At 37.2% G+C, this 20,387-nt stretch overlaps 1 protein-coding gene across 1 annotated transcript; it reads right to left on the minus strand.

Annotated features, from left to right (window-relative positions):
- Positions 1-326: 326 nt before the first annotated feature.
- pitpnab (phosphatidylinositol transfer protein, alpha b) lies at positions 327-18,800 on the minus strand. The gene is made up of 12 exons (XM_028467441.1): positions 18,574-18,800; positions 12,495-12,525; positions 9,256-9,401; positions 8,503-8,594; positions 4,966-4,973; positions 4,630-4,704; positions 4,431-4,514; positions 4,262-4,339; positions 3,193-3,303; positions 2,407-2,529; positions 2,232-2,314; positions 327-1,776 (listed from the first exon to the last, which is right to left on the minus strand). Exons 1-11 carry the CDS (start codon positions 18,588-18,590, stop codon positions 2,267-2,269), a joined length of 813 nt encoding a protein of 270 aa, XP_028323242.1. The 5' UTR covers positions 18,591-18,800; the 3' UTR covers positions 327-1,776; positions 2,232-2,266.
- Between the last annotated feature and the right edge of the window lie 1,587 nt (positions 18,801-20,387).

The following is a 20,387-nucleotide window of genomic DNA, read 5'->3' on the forward strand; positions in this document are numbered from 1 at the left end:
AGCAGACAGCTTTACCTAAAGTGGTAAAAAGGGTTCAAAGTGGCAGAAAAAGTAGGAACAATTAGTGTAAACTGTCAAATAATGGGCATGACTCATTTTGAATGTGGTTAAATTGGCAAAAACAAGCATGAAATATGGTGAAAAAAGGTTAAAAGTGACAATAATGGGTCAACATATGCAACATTAGGTAGAAAAGTGGAGGAAAGGGTTCATAAGTGCTGAAAATGTCTTGAAAGTTGAAAAGAAATGTGCAGAAAAGGTATTGAAATTTGATGGAGAAGTGGCAGAAATGGGAGTAATGTAGCAAAAATGTATTAAAAGGAGCAAAAATATGGCAAGAAAATGTGATGAAAATCGGCTAAAATATGGCAAGTTTTGTGTAGTTGCAGAAAAAGGATAAAAATAAGCAAAAATGGGCTCAAGGTTGAGAACCACTGCCTTAAGTTACGTGTCTTCATTTTAAACGCTGCACTGTGAGCCACAAATGATCAGTTGAAGTGATTAAAAAATATTGGCTTGAGACTTTGAAAACCAAACATCACACACACGCACACACACACACACACACACTCACAAAGCTGCAGGAAATATAAGAAACGTCTCGACAGGTAGTGACAGAAGTTTTAGGAAAAGAGCCGAGCATTATGAGAACATAACGACGTAGCACTCCCAGCACGATACCGACTACACAGACTACATTAAGGGCACATTTGGGGAAAAATATGTCCGTGCCCGATACTTTTTAACATATTGTTTTCAGAAAAAAAAATAAAATTTTTACCCACTGAAATATCAAGTGTGTATTGCTTAATAAAGCAGTAAAATCCTAGCTTTCTAGTACCGCTAGTTTTTTTTGTAATACAGGTTCAATTTCCTTTCCACTCCGTTACCATCAATCATATCCATGGAAACCGAGAACAACTTTTTGATGTCAATTTTTAAAAGGGCAATGAAGGACATTAGGTATTAGAACAGGAACCATTGAGTTGTACCTCAGTGTGTGAGGGCTGTGACCATCTTTCATGTTTTCCATCCCATTCCGTTACCACAAAAAGGTAACGGAATGGAAAGACCTTCATCATTCAACCCCATGTTGAACAGAAAATGGGAATACTACTGCAACCTTTAAATTCCATGATTTTCAACATCCTAAATGTGCCCCTAATGCACATTTTGCCCATATAGAGTATGAGACAAGCAGAGAGAGAGAGAGAGACGTATAGGATGAACAATTGAAAAAGAAATCAACAAATCTAAAGAAAAACGAGCAGAAAGGGCTTGGTCTGGATAAAACATCTACAAACTTACAGAATAATTTTAAAAACCTTGTTTTTATATTTATATATATTCATATATATATATATATACTTCAGTACAACTATTTAGCTTCCTGTTACTCTGTATACTGTATATACATACCACTAGGGTGTTTTAAATAGAAATAAATTCTTACTGTCAGAAATAAAAGACATTGTTCTCTGTAGTTTGAGCATTTTAGAGAGAGACGGACAGAGTGACAGCATATCATTCAGTATCTATCGTGTTGCTACTGAAGGCCTCGGGGGAGTTAACAGGGAAACGCACGATGGACAAACTGAATGAAGGACCTAATGGAATAAATGCATCGGTTGGAGCAGACAAGCTGAAGACTGGGAGTGTACTGGGTCCTGGTCCCTGGTCTGTGGAAACCAGGTGGTACTGCAGAGCGGGGTTTCAGACGTCGTGTCACAGACAAAAAAAAAGGATGTGAATCCGCTGGTGTCCGGGTACTCAGGTCTGTGGCGACACAAAGAGAAAAGTGACACGTCCACTGACCGAGAGGGACACTTGTTAACAAGTATACACTTTTTCCTTTTCAAAATCAGATATCGGTGAATAGATTTAGTCATAATCTATTCATATTTCGACTGATATTTCAGTTTACGGTAGATACATCGAATATAATGTTTTTAAAATAACAAAACAAAGAATATCAGTATTGGCATCAACCATAATTATCCAATATTGGTCAGGCTCTATTAATAATAATACACCAAATTAGAATTAGTTCCAACTATTTACAGCATTCATTCTCTGACAATATATTCCATAGTCAAGTAAAATAGGTCAGTTTACGAAGTCTGACAGAATACCCAACTTAGAATCAGAAACCTCTTCTGACGTGCAAGTTGTCCATGAAAAATAAAGGTTTTGGCACCACTAATCTAATTAATATCACCATTTCTACATACCTGATGAGCAGCAGCATTCACATTCAGACAAAGCCTCAATCCTCTATAGCCACCATCCCTTTCACTGGATCCTTCACTCTCATCTACACAATTACAAGAACACTTTTAGTTCTATTCCTAATCTCTGTCATTCCATCCATTGAAAACCCAAATACAAACATAGTTCCTGGCCTACCTCGTCTAGCTCCTTACGCGTCTCCTCTTCCATGCGGCGGATATCATCCATGTTCAATTCAATCCACTTGTCAATCCAGCAGAAAAGCTGACGGTGGAAATTAGTGAACAGACGCTTCTCTTGCTGTCAGTAAACAGAAAGAAATCAAGTTATAAAAGGATTGTTGTCATATAGAATATGGCTCCTCTACAATGTGTTTCCAGCATTAATTTTGTTCCCATTTGCAAATATTAACCATGGGTAAAAAAAAATGCTCTGCAGCACTATGAAAAATGTAACATCACCTTAATATTCATTTGAAATGAGTTTTAAACAGACCAAAAAAAAAAGTGTGAGCTAGATGTTGCAGTGTTTGTAAAAGGATCTCATGAGTGCAAGTTTTTATCATTTTATAATTATACTCTAGAAACAGGATCCAATAACCTCTCGACAATTTAATGTTCTTCATGAACACCCTCGGATTTAGCCTCAGGATCAGGAGTTAGAATTAGTTTTGCTAACAAACCGTTAATAACGGCTCGTTTTATTGCAATTTCGAACTGGCCATTAGTACCAAATCTGCCTTCTTACAAGCATTGAGCACTTTCACGTTTTCAATAAAAGACTCCATTCATGCAGGAAATCAAAATGTTTTATATCTATATATTTTTTTAAAATTCACAAACGACTAAAAGTGCAAAACACCTGTGAAACAGGATATATCGGAATTCAATAAATCCGGTTGAGCCCCCAATTGTTGTTCTCCACTACCCCCCACTGAATCTATCAAAATGATCGATTCCAAACCTTTTGAATGAAGTTCTCCACTTTATTCTGCAGACCCCACCACTTGAACTTGACGGTGACCAGTTTATAGGCACACATGTGTGGGCAGTCTTTCTTGTTGGGCAGTTCCTTCTGCATAAACACACACACACACAGACAGACACACAATTTTAGTCCACATCTATCAAGAAACTTTTTTAATTTCATGCCAAATGTCTTTCTAAGATCAATAACACTAGACAAAACGCCTATACACAAAAAAGTAATAATGATAAGCCTAAAAATGTAGCAGAAATTAAAAGAGCATTAAATTATTAGGCAATAGATATGTGACCAGGAACAAAAGTGTAAAGTGGAGCTAAAGTGCAAAAATAATCATTTAAATGACTGATTAATTTCCTTTTTTATTTCTTAAGCTTTTTGTCACAGATTGCAAACAATGTTTCTTTAATTCCTGTATTTTTGACTACACTGCACATTTACATTTGCCTTTCATGCAGGTAATTAGTGTCATTTAGTTTTTGATTTGTGAGTCATTATGAAATATGATGATACTTTTTTCCTTTAGGTAAATACAGTTGAAAATGTTTTTTTTTATAAAATAGTTTTCTGCTACTCTGATTCTAACATATTACTGTTAGTTTCATGTTGCAGATGTTAGTTCTACCTCAGGCATGTAGTATAATTGTTTTTAGTAAAATGGTCCCCAACTTTTGAGACTTTAGGTTGGTTCTTCTTCTGTTGCGCAATTCTTCTTCACAATGTAAATAGTGAATTGACACTGAACCCAGCAGTTCATGTTATGGTACTGCAGTAAAAATGAATGAGAAAGCGGCCGCCGGCCTGATTTTACTAATCATTTTTGCATTATTGTATATCTTACACATCTTGTGGTTGGCACGAATCTGGAGACGATCTATATACTTAATTCATCTATTTTTTCTTTTGCCCCCCCCGGCAAGAAACTCAAACTCCACCTTTGGTTATTTGTCAGGATGATTTTGGGGCAAAGGGTGCAGATGGTTGTCAAAAAGTTTGAGAACCACTGTCCTAATGACAAGCATTCTGATGAAGCTTTAAGATGCTGTACCTTCCAGTCTGGTCCTAAGGGTCCTCGTCCTGTTTTCACTGATTTGAACTTGCATGGGTCCTCCTCTGGTTTGAAGTCCTGAAATAGCACCAAGAAAAAAACCAACAACAATATTTCAGTAGAGAGATCTTTATTATTTTAATATGGAGCATAGATCAAATGTATTTACCTTTGGCTCTACTTGGCTTCTGTCTGCAATATCAATATAGACTACATCCACCTTCTTCCAAGTTTCTGCGTCCAAGCCGTGTACCTGTGACAGAGACTTCCAGTCAGCGAAGGACCACCAACCACTGCAGGTGATGCTGCAGCTGCTGCATACGTAACGTAAGCACCTCCACAGCTCATCACAGAGGTTAAACATTTACATTGTCAGCGTGTCCCAAATCTGGTTTGTGCCACGTCTCGATCTTGATCAGAAAGTTATCTTTCATATACTCGTTCTGCAGAAAAAGCAGACGGAAAATGCACAGCCGGTAAGACTCGAATCATTCAAGTCATGAACATACAACACGCCACGCATGCACACACGCCGCCATGCACGCATGCACACGCATATTAATAATGGCCGACCAGCTCTGCTGATCAAATGACCGTCTCAACTTTCAGTGTAATGTGTTTCCTCCTCAGGCACAGACAGCCTGTCCGCTCACTGCGATGACACCAAACAGACACTTTAAAATGAAGAAAATGTAAATACTTACAGTGATGACTGCAGAGCCACATGAAAAGGAATGCACAAATAGAGAAAACACATTAGAGAACATTCAAGAAGGATTGCACAGAAGCTTATGGCATTCGCAGAAGATGAAAAGTTTTGGTTGTTCTGAGTTGATGAGATAATAAGTAAAGAAAAAAGCGTTTTTTTTAGTACATATTTTTAGGTTTTTCTGAATTGATGAGATATTTTTTTTATAGGAAATATATAAATTATCTCATCAAATTAGAAAAAAAGAAAAGCATTTCCTGTAAAAAATTATCTTATCAACTCAGAAAAATCACAAAAAAACTTTTCTTATAAAAATAGAAAAGTGGGGCCAAATATTTTTATTTACTTATTTTTATCTCAATGTGATAAATATATAAATTATTTCAACAACTCAGAAAAATCAAAAAACTTTTCCTATGAAAATGAGGCCAATTTTTTTTATTTACCTATTTTTTTTATCTCATCAATTCAGAAAAACCTAAACTTTTTTCTCTTCAGTGAATGCAATAAGCGTCCGTAGTTTACCACCACTAAGTGTGGAGTGAAAGAATAATCCCTTAATTCTGTAAAGCGACTTTGAGTGTACAAAAAAGCACTATATAAAATTGATGCAATATTATTATTATTATTATTTTTGGTATAAAAATAAGGACTTAATGGCAGCAGTTTGTCAGAAAATACTTCACAAGTCTGTTCAGTTTCTCAGTTCAATCCAAAGCGTTTGGCTGACAGATGGCTGTTTCTAGTTGCTGGCAGAGTGTGTGTGTGTGTGTGTGTGTGTGTGTGTGTGTGTGTGTGGGTTATGCCTGACAGTCACCAGCGATTGCATGCCTCCTCTCATTTGACACAATAATGAATTATTCAACTGCTCCTTCAAGGTGACAGAGCCAGAGAGACGAAGGGGGAGCGTGAAAGAAGAAGCTCACAGAAAGGTCAGCACAGAGGGAGAAAGACCAATACTTGGTCCTAACAAGAGTTGGTAACAAACTAAACTAAATGTTGGTCACTGTGTTCCAAGTTTGAAAAATATTTTAAGAAATGTTAGCTTTCTATTGTTTGCTAAGGGACACCTGTGCAATAATTATGCTGTCCAATCAGCAGCTTGATATGCCACATCTGTTAGGAGGATGAATAATTTCAGTAAAGGAGAATTTGACCCAGAAGTGTACTCTCATCCGACGCTAGTTCGGCATGACAAGATCGCTGCTTCCAACTGTGCATCCAAAACGTGTCCTTTTCTCTTCAGCTGGTGTTGGACACAGAACCTCCTCACGGACATTTCGGAGGATTTAGAGACTCCTAAGTGTTGCAGAGCTAAAGATATCTGGGAATGTGTAACGCTTCACTTCCGGGTCACGTACTTTGGCAAATCCTTAATGGAGAAAATGAATAAAGGTGTTTGTTTTCCGTTTTTCGTTTTCTGTACCGAAGCAAAAAGGCTTGAATTTGAAAAACAAGGCGTTTTTCGTTTTTTTTCATTTTGGTTTTGAAAAAAATTATCAAATAATGAGTGTTTTTTTTTTTTTTTTCGTTTTTCATGTTTTTGTTACATAATGAAAAACGAATGAACAAATGTTACACGGAGTGCTCACTAACACAATTTTGCTTTTTGTGTACATAGAAAAGTACATAAAGGTTTTAGATTTTTGTGTTCAGCTCATAAATTTGTTTTTGCGTTTAAATTTGGTTCAATCATGTGTCCTCCCACAATACAAAAATTGTATGTTATCCATTAAACTGTTTTAAGTAGTATTTTTTATTTTTGGGTATAATTTTTCATTATTTTGTGTTTTAAAATTTGATCTGTTTCATCATTTATTTATTTGTATAGATTCTTTTTTTTTTAGTTTTGGTATGTTTAGTTTAATTTAATTGTGACACGCTTTGGATGTTCAGCGAAGCCACAACATTCACTGCGTCCCAGCCTCAGTCTTTTGTTTCCTGTCAGTTAATGCTAGCTGGGTTTCCATTACCCTTGGAAATGCGCAAAATCTAAATACCGCAATAAAAATTGGTGATGGAAACACCTGAATCTCGAAAAAGCACTCAAATATCGCTAAAAAGTTTTGACGCTTTCATGAGGAGATACCGTATTTCAGACGTTTCAAGTTAAGCACAATAAACAACAAAGATGCTATGCTACAAGTAGCGAACACTCTAGCTAGCAGTTTGGACAGGGTGCACGTTGCTTAAATAGACAATTGCTCTTGTGAATATGGGGGGAACCTCTCTGCGTCATCAGCAGGTGTCTCAGGATCACAAGCAATGTGTCGCAAAAACGCCATGGAAACACTTTGTGGTACATGATGTGGTACGTGTGGACAGAAGAGAAGACCGAGTAATTTCTGAGCATTACACTTCAAAATTACTGCCACATTAGACGTGAAACAACAAAGGAATGCAGAGTGTTATAAGGAATTTCTGAGCGTCCGTCTTTCTGCAGCGAAGTCTCGCGGGATGAGTTGCGGGGGTTGCGGGGGTTCCTGCCCAAAACAACGTTCAATGGAAACATGTTCAAAGCGCAATTACTTTATCGATATTTAGAAATATCACTTTTATTTTGCGAAAATCTGTAATTGAAACCCAGCTTCTAAGTATCTTAGTACATTGGTTGAGTTAGGTAAGGTAAAAGGTTATTCCTGTATTTTTAAATGTCTGTCTGATAGGCCCTGAAATGCTGTTGCTTTGGTTTGAACTCTCCCACAACTGTGAACTGTTTTTATGACCTCAAAATCAGCAGCAGAGGAGAGTTAGACTGCACTGTGATATATGGCGAGGTTAAGTCTGGACCTGTACGGTGTACGGTGCAAGGTTTGGTTGCTTTTGAAGATACACAGACAGATACAGAAACAGACAGATAGAGAGAACAGAGACACAATAGCTGTGTTTCCATTACAGATTTTTGCAAAATAAAAGCGATAGTTCTAAATGTCGAGAAAGTATACTTTGAACGTGTTTCCATTGAACGTTTTTTTTGGGCGGGAGCCTCGTAACTCCCGTGAAATCGCATCCCACGAGACTTAGTTAAAGGAAGATGGATGCTCCAAACCTCCTTATGACACCCCGTATTCCTTGGTTGTTTCACGTCTAATGTAGCAGTAATATTTTTTAAAGTCTAATGCAAAAAAATGCATCGGTCTCCTTTTCTGTTTACACCTACCGCGCCATGTTATCTCGGAGAGAAGTGGTCATGTGACCTGTGACGTGTATTTGCGGAAATAATGTTTCCATGGCGCTTTCGCGATATACATTTATTGATATTGAAACGTATGAAATTTCTCCTCGTGAAAGCATAAAAACTTTTTTGCAATATTTAAGTATTTTGCGCATTTCCAAGGGTTATGGAAACACAGCTAGCCACCTACGTGTGGGCCTGGTATACAAAACTTTGCTTGTGAATAAACCTCACGTTGAACTTATATCACTCCTGTCATCTGACCTCGGTGCTGTTCAATGACACGATTTAGGAAGAAGGTCGAGAAAAACCTCGGTTACATTTCAGTTTCAGTGTGTGCGTCTGTGCGTGTGTTACCTGTGCGGCAGTATGGGTACGCGTTCCAAGCTTTCTCGTGGATATTTAGTGCTGAAGCTGGAGCCAACATTCTGACGAATGACGGTACTTTACTGCAGGAACAAAAAACAGTTTATTCCTAAAGTTAACTCAATGCAGTAGGCTATCATGTATTTACGGTATAATGTGTTTTGTTATTTTGAATCAAACATAGAACAGAAAAGAAAAGATAACAACACAAAAAATAACCTTAAGCAGACAATAATCAAGCTCAATCTAAGCTGTTTAATGTTATGCTAGGCCAAGCTAACCTCGGGCTAAGCTAACATAAAAGAAAGTCTCAAATGTAACTATAAAATAATATACAAAGCCAGAATTTATGACATAAAATCCCCAATATTTTTCTCCCCAGACATTTTTGATGCAGAAAACAAGTGAGAGAGTGAAAACAGTCGTCACTCAAAGAACGGCACATTTAATTTAGTCTGTTGAGTTTAATATAAACCTTTTAACATACAATTACAAACATAAATCAAATAAAATGACAAGAAAGTGAAGGAGTTAAATTTTACTGGTGGTTGTGATCAATTAACTAAATCATTTTAATTCTGTGCAACTTTCATTTCTTGTGTTTACTTCCTTTATTGTGCTTTTAAATATAAAGTATTATTGCCATTATTATTAGTGCAAGTAGGCAAAAACAAATGACAAAAATAGAGTAAAAACAAGAGAGAAAACCACGAGTTAAAATATCAGATCTTAGTTGTTTTTTACCTCTGTAAATGGTATATTTTGTGTGTGTATTGTCCCTTCTCTCCATCCTTCTCGTAGGGTTCATTCTTTAACACCTCCACTCCTTCGCCTCCGCCCGTCTCATTCTTACTGGCCTCTGCCACAGAGTACAGCTGGCCCACCTGGTACTGGAAAGAAGACGGACAAACGCGGCTTGATTTATTTATTAAGTTACATTCATAGAAGCTGGTGAAATATCAAGTGCTTTTATTCCCTTACACTTTGATCTCAACCTTCACAACGTACCAAGATGATTCTTCTTCTTCTTATATCTCTGTTCACATCACTTCCCCCATTTTTCTGATCGGATCATGTGATTGTTGCAACAAAGGACAATAGCTTCTTTCATTTCCTAATCACCTCTAATCCATGGGTTGGATTAGAGCTCATAGTAATGCTTACAACACCACAATGAGGGATATAGCTTATATATTGTCTCACTCAATCCACACTGGTTAAACTGTATTATCTATTACGGTGAAAAACAATTAGTGTAAAGAAATTTAGACACATTACTTGTGTTATTTGGACAAAATAATCGTCAACACGCAGCAACAAAGAGGACTAGTATTTCGTGATATGTCTACCAAGTATTCTTATAATACAACGTTCTTATATAATATGTTAAATCAAAGCAATCAGCAGACGCCTCTGAGGAAGGCTGACAGTTGACAGTCGAAACATGTCAGGAGATCAAAGTACATTTCCTGAAAAAAGTGTTCTGAATAAATAAATAAATACCATAAACACATCATTATAAAAAAATATGACAAAAGTAACTTTCTGGAATTAAGTGGTCCTAAATTTGATACGTATCCGATTTTTTGCAATACGACTGCAGTGTTGACGGCCGAGGTGGTTTTTATCCGACTCCTACGTCATCACCATTGGAAAACGTCATAACTTTGAGTCCCAGGAGAAGCCTCATGGAAAAACAACAGCCATGGTGGGTTCGGGTTAAACGGCTAGAGCGATAAACCTAGTTCTCTTATTTTTTTACTGCCCTTAAGGTTATAAAGTGCTGACTTCTGGTGGAAAGACACTTTGTCAGAGTGACACACAGTCCTACACTGGACGCCTCCATATTTACTTCTGTAAACACTGTACGTGCCTGTGGGGTCATGGGTCACCTTAGGACCTCTTCTGCGCATGCGGGTCACTTCAGGGTTGCATTCCGTTCATACTCTAAACTGATTGACGACAAATTGAATGTGTGATGTGAACAACCACACACACAAAAAATCACGTGCATTAAGACGTGTAGTGTGAACGTAGCCCTGTATTCCTGCTCGTGGCTCCACCTCCCAGTGATGTCAGTGTGTTTGGGTTGTAAGTGATTAGCTGCCTCATGTTTTGCACTCTGGTGCAGCTCGTTCCCAATCAAGCGTCCCCCACTAATTAGCTGAGTGTTTGGACACTGAATGATTGCTGGTTCATTGTCCAACGTTACCTTCCTTGGCCCTCATTTATCAACCGTTCGTACACTCAGATCTGAGGTGCGTGGGCTCGCCCTGGCCAGCCTGGCTTTTCTAAATGTAAAGAATTGTCTTAATAGCAAGGATTTATGCTTTTAGGCTGTGGATGAGTAACATTACATTTAAACCATCATTTGCCATTATTGAGAATTGAATTCAGACCTCAGCCTGAGTCCGTTCCAATACGGAAACACTGCTCAGTGCCTCCGTTATTGTCTTTCACAGAGCATTTTAAACGAGCTCCCTAAATCCCAGTTTTCACATTAACAAAAAGCACGTGTTTGTTTTTCATCACCTCAGCTGTTAGGATGCTGAGTTTCATTTATGAAAAGTTTATTTCCTTGCCCATGTTTGTTTGACCTGAGTGGGCGGGGCCTCCGAACCTGGAATATTTGAGGCTGTAACATGGTAATGACTATCAAATTCAGCCACCGCATTTATCAACACCCGATCAATGGTGCGCCGGGATTGGTCAGATACGAATGTTTCATGAGTCACATGTTCACATTGTGAATTCAGATTTGTACCCGTTTTCACGCAAAGTCGATAAATGAGGAGCCTTTTCCTTGTGCCTCCTCCTGTTTATGGATTTGGGTTTTTGTTAGTCTTGATAAACATGTACTGGTTGGATGAACACTATGCCTGCCTGCTACCTCCACCACGTCCACCACCACACCCATCCGTCGTGACAGTTTGTAATAAGGGTGTAAGAAGGAATAAGGCAAAATATTGCATTATTTCACGGTGCGATTATCGTATTATTTGATTTTTTTTTTTTTTATTGTGCTAACATTTGCATAGCACGTAAATGCCCGGTCATAAGATGTCAATGAACCACATCACACTTTGTTTAACTACCTCATATTAGCTTGGAATTTAATTGCACTTTGTTTTCATAAAACATACTGGGCACTTTTATAGATGTGGTTACTTTTTTTTAAAATATAAATATTGGTACTTGAATTACAGTTAGTTACCATTTACTTGTTCTTGTAACTTTAAAAAAAAATGTAAATAAATTGTATTTCATACCATTTTGTACTTGTAAAGGTGAATATGGTAATTATTGATATAGCGATGCATCGAGATGTATATTGTATTGTTTAGAATCGGGATACATCGTATCGTGGCACGCAAGTCGTGAATCGTGTATCGTATCGTCAGATTGATGGCAAAGCACATAGTTCATAATTCATGGTTTTGAGTAAAAAACAAACTAGGTTTCTCTAACATAAGCGGGCGTTTACAAATCAAACCTTGAGTTGTTGAACTCTTGTGGCTAATGTGAATCATGATAGAAGTCAAGCACTCACATTGTAGTTGTTGGGTTTTTAGTTTCAATATATGCTTTTAAAGTAGCATAGTCTGACAATTGTACTGATAATTTAAAAAAAGTGTTAAAATGCAATTTTTTTGTGTGATTTTTTTTTTTTTTTGTTTAAAGCAACTTTTATTTTTCAATTGAATAACACAGAAAAAGATACAAATCTACTTTTATATTGAGGACGGAATGGAAACACAATGCTATGGAAGTGTCAGGTGACTTATTTACAATGCAGGCCTGAACAAAGGACTGTTTTAATTTAGCATTTCTTCCTCAGCGTGACCTCAAACTCATCTTTCAGTCCCAACGTGACATTTATCAAATCAATCGAACATATTGACCTCAGTTAAAACCATGTGGTTATGAAAAACGTATACAGATGATAGACGAACATGCACCAAACAACCATGTATAAAACTTACCTCTTCCACAGAGATGGGAAGTATTACTCGACTGAAAGAGAAGAAAGAAATTATGACTCAATGGGATTAGTGAAGCTCAATAAACCACTTTATATTAAAATAAATATTACATTCACCGCCATTCACTCAAAAAATTGTAATTAAACACTAGTTTTGGGTTCAAATAATGTTGTTGAACTAAATTTTACAATGTCTGATAGTGATTTAACACCTAAAGCAGAGAGATGAGAAGAGCCTGGGACTGTGAAATGCTCAATATTTAATTTGATAATGGACAACGTGATGCTAAGAGATGAATCAGGCTGGGAACCTTTCAGTTTGATTCATTAGTTTTATGATAAACATGAAGCTGTCCCTATACGACTCCTGTGTAGAGCAGCAGTAAACCAACAGGGATCAGTAATGAGCTGTACTGTACATACATAAACACACACTGCATGGAAAACATGCAACAAACACAACAAACAGCTAATGAATATCATCTTCTACCCTGCAGCAAAGTAAATGACGGACATGGTTTACTTCATTTCCTTCATCGAGAGGACTGAAAAGAAACACGAACAGAAAGAGTTTTTGTTTTTATGAACTTTAAAAGCTCATCAGTGACAAACAAAAATTCAATTCTTAATAAAATCTTTAGGGAAAAACTAATAAATAAGTATAATTTACCCACTTATAATAGGACAAATTATAAGAATTTTAATAGCTTTTAAAGACGTAAAAATGAACGTATTGTTTTCACTTTCCACGTCCTGTCGCCATAAATTTAAGAATATATTTATTTGTCATTTCAAAAACCCATATTCTACATATGCTTTACACATTTAATAAACCAATTAAGGTCTTGGTAAGAAGCATTTTTTTTTTAAATTTCTATTATTTCAACGCAAAACAAAGATCATCATCCATTTATTGTGTTAGATCAGTGTTTTTCAACCTTTTAACCAATTAATTAATGAATAAAAATATATTTAAGATTTATTTTCTTAAAAAAATAGTCTTTTTCAAATTAAAACACAACACATCATCTTAAACAATTGTACAGTGTACTTTCACGCTCTTTAAATAAAATGCAGTGTAAAGAAAAGAAAAATGAGAAAAAAATTGAATGAATAAATAGATCAAATACAGTATGAATTTTTATATTTGTGGTTGCTAGAAATTTGTGATGTAAAAATGGGGTCACGATCCAAAAAAGGTTGGGAACCACTGAAATTAGATCATTATTTGTATTTTAAATTTAAATAATTCACACACAAAAAAAAATCCTTATTGTTTCTTCAATTGAAAAAAGTAAAATATTTATGATTGCTTCATTTAAGAAATATAAATACAGTCACAGTTTGATCACACAGTATTTTTTTTGAAAGACATATATCACTACATATTCAGCTAAAGTGTACCTAACTGATCAAATATTACCATTTTGTGATACAAATCTGTGCTTTTTAAATCATTCACAAACAGCAGCAGCTTGCTTTCTTCCTTCCTCTGACCCTGTTGTTAAGTATCACAAAAACACAATGAAACATGTGCACAGTGTGTGGTTTTGTTGATTGTTTTATAAGTGTGTGAGGTTTGCCCAAATTTCCCATAATCCGTGCACGTCCACATGCACTCTCCACTGAATGTAATCTGGGCCTGAGTCCGAGCCAAACACTGGATGGGAGAGCAGATGCTGCAAGAAAGACGGAGACAGCCGGTGATGTCAAATGTCACTCAGCATCCAAACAGGACGGAATTCAGGGAACAGCTTTTATTTTTTTTAAATGATATCTGCCTTCAACTTTTACAATCCACTGCACTATTACATTTATTGTAAACTTTTAGGTGTGGCATCTCAATATGAGGAAAGCACAAGAAAGAATTTAGGTGAATTAAAGTTATCCCTGTGCTATCTTCATCTCACTCGTTATACTGACTCCGAGGGGTTGTAATTAGGGTTATACTGACTCAGAGGGGTAAAAATGAAAGTTATTCTGACTTTGAGGTTATGATTAGGGTTTTACTGACTCCGAAGCATTATAGTTACGGTTATACTGACTCCGAGGAGTTAAAAGTAGGGTTATACTAGGGCTGGGCGATATGCCTGAAAAATGTATCAAGATATAAGTGTTTCACCTCAGTCGATAATGATCAATATTGATTTTTTTTTTTTTTTTAACATATCAAATAAGGACCAGTAGAAAAAAGGCCAAATTTAAATACTTATTTATACTTAATTTAAACGTAATCTTTAACTCCAATTGATTTTGTTACTGTTTAATATAAACTTATTCTGCTGAATCTTGTTCATTCTACATCTGATAAAAAGTTACATAAAGTTTTGGTTGATAAATATCACTCAGATTTCCTATGATTAAACCAGATCAGGCTGATGATTTAAGAATAGTCTAATATATAATTCGTCTACCGATAACACTGAGAGAATGCCCAACATTCTGCTCTTTTAAAGCTCAAATGAAAAACTAGTTATGGTCAAATCAAACCTCTCACTCATAGCAACACTGGGTAATAGTGGGGGGGGGTAGCTGGGTGTAATTAACCCCGTGTGTGGCATTATCAACTTCTGGTATTTGTGTATGGTTTACTGTCTTATTTTGTATATAGCCCCATGTGAACCCAACCCTTGTAACCAAGGTGACCCCGGCCCCATTTGGGTCAACAGATGGAAATTAGCCACTGGCTACAATCTGGCGTGTTTACATTCATGTATTTTGTATTCATGTGTGATCACTAACATGCACTGTCCCAATCAAATAAATAAATAAATCGTTAATTACAGAGAGCAGTATTAACAGGATATGTAGGTGTAATAATTAAAATAGTTACATGACTGTCTAACGGGACCAGCTTTGTCTTGTGATCACGTGAAATATAATTTAAAAATATTGTGTTTCACAAGTTGGGACGGATGAATACTGACGTTAGCTTTATGCTAACATTTATTTCACATGACGTGTGACATGTTAGCTTTAAGCCTTCCATACAAGTCTACCATATGTAAATCGTTGGCCCTTTAAGGATTGATGACAGTAAACCGAGAACTTTTTACTTGGTCACTTCCTTTTATAAAGTCGTCTTATGTGTCTGTGGGTTAGCTTAGCTTAGTTAGCTTTTAGTCCATTTTCCAGTTCATCATTGTTGCTGGCAACGTGCATCTCTGTCAACGTATTTGCGGGAACTTTGAGTGGATCTGACGGAGGAACTTTGTATATATGGTTATCGTTTTATCGCCCAAGATTAGGTTATACTGACTCCAACGGGTTATAATTAGGATTACAGTGACTCCGAGGGGGTTCAGCCTATCCTTGCTCACATTCTGTTCCTGTGTGAGTCCACAGGAGGATCAAATATCTTTCTGTTCCCTCAGAAAACCAACACCTCCATCTCCACTTCTCTGCCGTCCCGTCTACTTTTCTTTTTGTCGCTGCTTTCTTCAGTCGCTGGCTGTTTTCCATCTGTTTGCTCTTGTTTATACTGTAAATAGCTCCAATAGAAGTAAAAACCTTTCTCATTTAGGTCAGAGGCTCAGGTGAGAGTCCTGAAGCAGTACAGATCAATTCTCCTCTCTGAGCCCCTTGATACTATCTATCTTTGTGTGTTTGTGTGTGGACTGTGTGTTGACAGTGCTTAAGTGTATTCAGCATTTTATCTGGACCCATTTAATTAAGTTCTGGGCAGACTGCTGGGACCTCGATTCACCCTAATCACTTCAGATCTTTAGCCGTGCCATCACTCTGACCCTGAGCTTGGCTTTTTATTTGAAATGATTGATTAAAGATATGAGGGGGCATCATGACAATAGTATGTTTCAAATAGAGTCTGATCAGACCTCTACGGAAGCAGATTAGGTCCAATTTTGATAGAAAGAATAATTTTGGGCAAATCGAGATTAAAGTTGAAATATATTGTTTGGATCAAAGTTGAAAAATTAGATTAAAGTCAAAATTTAAAAAAATGAACTCAACATACAAGTCAAAGGTTTGCTAATAAAGTCATGTCTACGGAAGCTGACGAGGGCAAATTCACCATATGACAACAGCAGATAATGGCCGTCTACAAAATGCTGTGTATCAATGAATTTGTTAAACTATACTTCAAAGTTGGATTTAAATACAAAGAGATTATTTCTGTTTTAGTTCATAAACACAGTGTTGTAATCTCTCTCAGGACTTTGAAGAGATATTGCCAAAAACTTAATTTGTTCAGAAGGAAAAAAACAGTCAAGTTTGGAAAAGGTGGAGAATTCAGTCCGCCTGTGGCTATTGAGGAGCTACGGAAACAAATTAGTAATGTTGCCTTGATACCAATACTAGCATCGGGAATGGCCCCGATGCGGCACTAAAAAGCTGGCATCGATATCGGCAAGTATATACTATTAACACGCCGATGCCAAATGCAGCATCAAACTGTTCTTCAAACGCGGTGCCTTGTGCCGAAAGACAAACAAACATCCCAACACACGAGAAAAATGTCAATGATATCGAGGACCTGATTTTTGACGAAAAACAGATAATATTTTTTTTTAAACACCGCGGTATCGGCCAATACTACGCAACTGGATATTGGGACAAAAAAAGAGGTACCGGAAGAACACTACAGATGAGGGCCAGTTTTGATGGAGACTGTTGTTGTATATGGTTTAATTGGTCCTAGTCCGCAAGCGTAGATTTGACTTTAACAGCAAACCATCGACTTTTATCACGATATTGTATTTTGACTTTGTTTTTGAAATTTCAACTTTAATCTCAACATTATATTTCAACTTTATTCTTTAAATAAACAACTAAACTGCAATAAATCTAACAATAATCTATAACTTATTACAAACCCAGTGCAATAACTAATACTAATCCCCTGTCAGCACTTTATCACTGTTTCAAATGCGTGTTTTACACCGTTTTATTGTGTGTTTTTATGGTTTTATTTTTAAAGCCTAAAGTCGAGCCTTGTGTGAAAAATTTTGTTCTGCATGCGCCTATGCTGAGTATGTATGAATGACAATAATCTATCTAAAAATCAACTTTATTCTTGACATTTCGACTTTATTTCTTAATTTCCCCAAAATTATTTTCGCCTCAAAATTGACCCTTATCCTCTTCCGTAGACCTCAGATCAGCTGAAAGGGATGTCACATTTACATCCCTTATCTCTGACGTTGAAGTACTGAAGGGGGGGTGTAAAGGTGTGTGTATTTGATCAATAGGAACAATCAAATGTGATCCACAGGGTTCATTTTAATCATTATTTTCTACACTACAAACATGTAGAGAAATTACTTTGAAATTACTTCAAAGGCTGCCAGTGTTTGAACATTTAAGCTAAGAATCTACAATTCTGTTTGCATCCGAAATAGTAAAATGTTTCGATTTGACAATCGATATCCATTTCATTTATTTATATATAAGGCCTGGTCCTTTATCAGATCTTAGCCTGCAGCTAATCTGATCTATAGGCCTCATTGATGGTGTAATGTTTCACAGGCCTGCAAAGACAACATGTTTAAACTGTGGGTTGAACATGATCCCTCAACACAACGCGATCAAATATCCTTTAATACCGTACCCTGCTCTCCATTTGTCCTTTAGAACCTTTAAAGCCCTGCGCCCATGCATGCACCTCCATCCTCCTCAACCTGTGCCCAGACTCCCATCATTCCTCATCCAGCCCGGGTCATTGAACCCCTCCACAGGCACCGTAGAAATGTGCTTTCACCTTCACCGCTGCGCGCATCAATAACAAGGCCACAGCGGCTCAGATGGAGATGGTTCCACCATCAGACACCACCATCATGCACTGCAGCACCAAAGTACAGGGACGTGCACCGCTTGACACCACGCACAGCGTCACAGTGGATGTGAAGGGCACAGCTGCCTGATGCAACAGCGGCTGCTGCTGTACGTGCTGATGGAGAGCTCAGAGCTGCTGCTGCGTAAAGATGATCCCGGACCCGGAGTGGATGGATGGATGGATGGATGGAGCACACTATACAGGACATCGACGTACATCACCCTGTCTGCAATCATCCTATTCCCCCCAATGTCACACACAGACACACACGCACACTCCTACTTACAATTCCTTTATGAGCATTTCTGCAGAATATTTCCCAGATGGAAGCGGTTTAAATACAGGTCCTCCTCACACACACAGGTCTGATGCCTCCCTCTCGGCTTGCTTGTCTTCCACCTCTCCCTCTCCCTCTCTATGTCATCCTACCTCCACGATCACTTCCTGATGGGGGCCGAGGAGCGGAGCGGCGTCGCTGCTGCGCGCAGAGCTCTGAGGCCTGGGCAGGAAGGACTGCACATAGAGCCCCGCTCCACCAGGAGGGGGGTGGGTGCTCGACTCTGTCAGCTCATTCAGCACAAATCACAAGCCTTGTGGAGAACCAAACCTGCCAACATTAAAAAGAAATGAATAACTAAATGCACGTGAGAAAAGAAAAATTGCAAAGTAAATACAAATTCATAAATATAAGTTGCAACAACAAAAGAATTTCCAAAAATTAAACATAGCTTGATGAATATGATTTTTGTTTTGTTTTTATTTCAATGTTATTCTTTTATTTTGTCAGGTTTGGTCCTCCATAAATTTGAGGTTAAGTAGCTTTTTCATGGATGTTTACATGGGAGCTTTAATTCCGCTTTAATTCAGAATATAAGTTAAATCCTCTTAAACTGACCTTGTAAACACTCCAATCCTAATGCTAATTTAATTCTGAATCACCACACCACACACACACACACACACACACACACACACACACACAACACACACACACACACACAACACACACACACACACACACACACACACACACACACTTTTTTAAATTGTTACTCATATTATAAACGTTGCTCACTGAGGACACTTGCATGCCAATATTTAAGGGGTGTGGTTTTTTGTTTTAGGATATTAGACCCATTTTAGACGTTTTTAAAAGCCCTTTGTGGCAGTCACTCCTGTAGATTCTAAGCAGCCTTCAAACTTATCCTGAGTTTACCATGGACTACCTGTCAACATTGAAGCTGTTCTGCAAAAGCTGTATTTAAGACAATTTCACGAAGTAATTCATGAATGGTATCATTGCAGTCCAAACAAATTCGACGTTGCACACTTTGAAACCAAGCAGCAGCCATGTGAAAGTCTCAGGCCAATCTGAGCCTGATTCGCAGAGATATTTGAGTCACAGACACACTCAGAGTCCCTTGCTTTATAGATAGATTTGATATAGATAGTCTGTTTCCTAAGAGGTAGCTGTAAGCCTCATCAGTGCTCACTCTCCTTATGCCAGGGGTTCTCAACCTTGGGGTGAGGACCCAATCTGGGGTCACAAGACACTGGGTGATAAGGGTGTACGAAAAAATCAATTCTGCAATACATCGCAATATTTCACCGCTCAATTATTGTAACGCTCAAAAAAGGTCCAAATGGATTCTTTTAATAATGTTTTTTTAACATTTGATTGTGCCAACATATACATAGCATGTAAACACCTGGTCACTAGGTGTCAGTAAACCACATCAGAACTTATTAAACTACTTTACTCCTCAATGCATTTTAACTTGGAAGTTGATTCCACTATATTTTTATAAAACATACTGGGCCCTTTTATAGATGTTTGTAATTACTTTTATTTAAGAATGTAAGATCTTAAAAGATTTAGAATGTGTTGTAGGAGCAAAAAGTTAAACATTTTTGAAAAATCTAATTTGACAGTTTGATAAACACACCACTTGTTTTTGAATTTGCTACTTGAAATACGGTTCGTTACTATTTACTCGTTCTCGCACGTTTAAAAAAATGAAACAAATTGTATTTTCTACCATTTTATACTTTGTAATTATTGATAACGCGATATATTGTGATGCTGTATATTGTATCGTT

Source organism: Gouania willdenowi, chromosome 14, assembly GCF_900634775.1.
Source record: "Gouania willdenowi chromosome 14, fGouWil2.1, whole genome shotgun sequence".
NCBI classification, from domain to species: domain Eukaryota; kingdom Metazoa; phylum Chordata; class Actinopteri; order Blenniiformes; family Gobiesocidae; genus Gouania; species Gouania willdenowi.

What these genes read in the sequence shown, in the direction of transcription:
- pitpnab (XM_028467441.1), bottom strand. An exon ending in ATTTGGGACACGCTGACAAT is followed by an intron (nt 4,515 to 4,629) that starts GTAAATGTTTAA and finishes TCTCTGTCACAG; the next exon opens with GTACACGGCTTGGACGCAGA. An exon ending in TGGAGAACTTCATTCAAAAG is followed by an intron (nt 2,530 to 3,192) that starts GTTTGGAATCGA and finishes GTTTACTGACAG; the next exon opens with CAAGAGAAGCGTCTGTTCAC.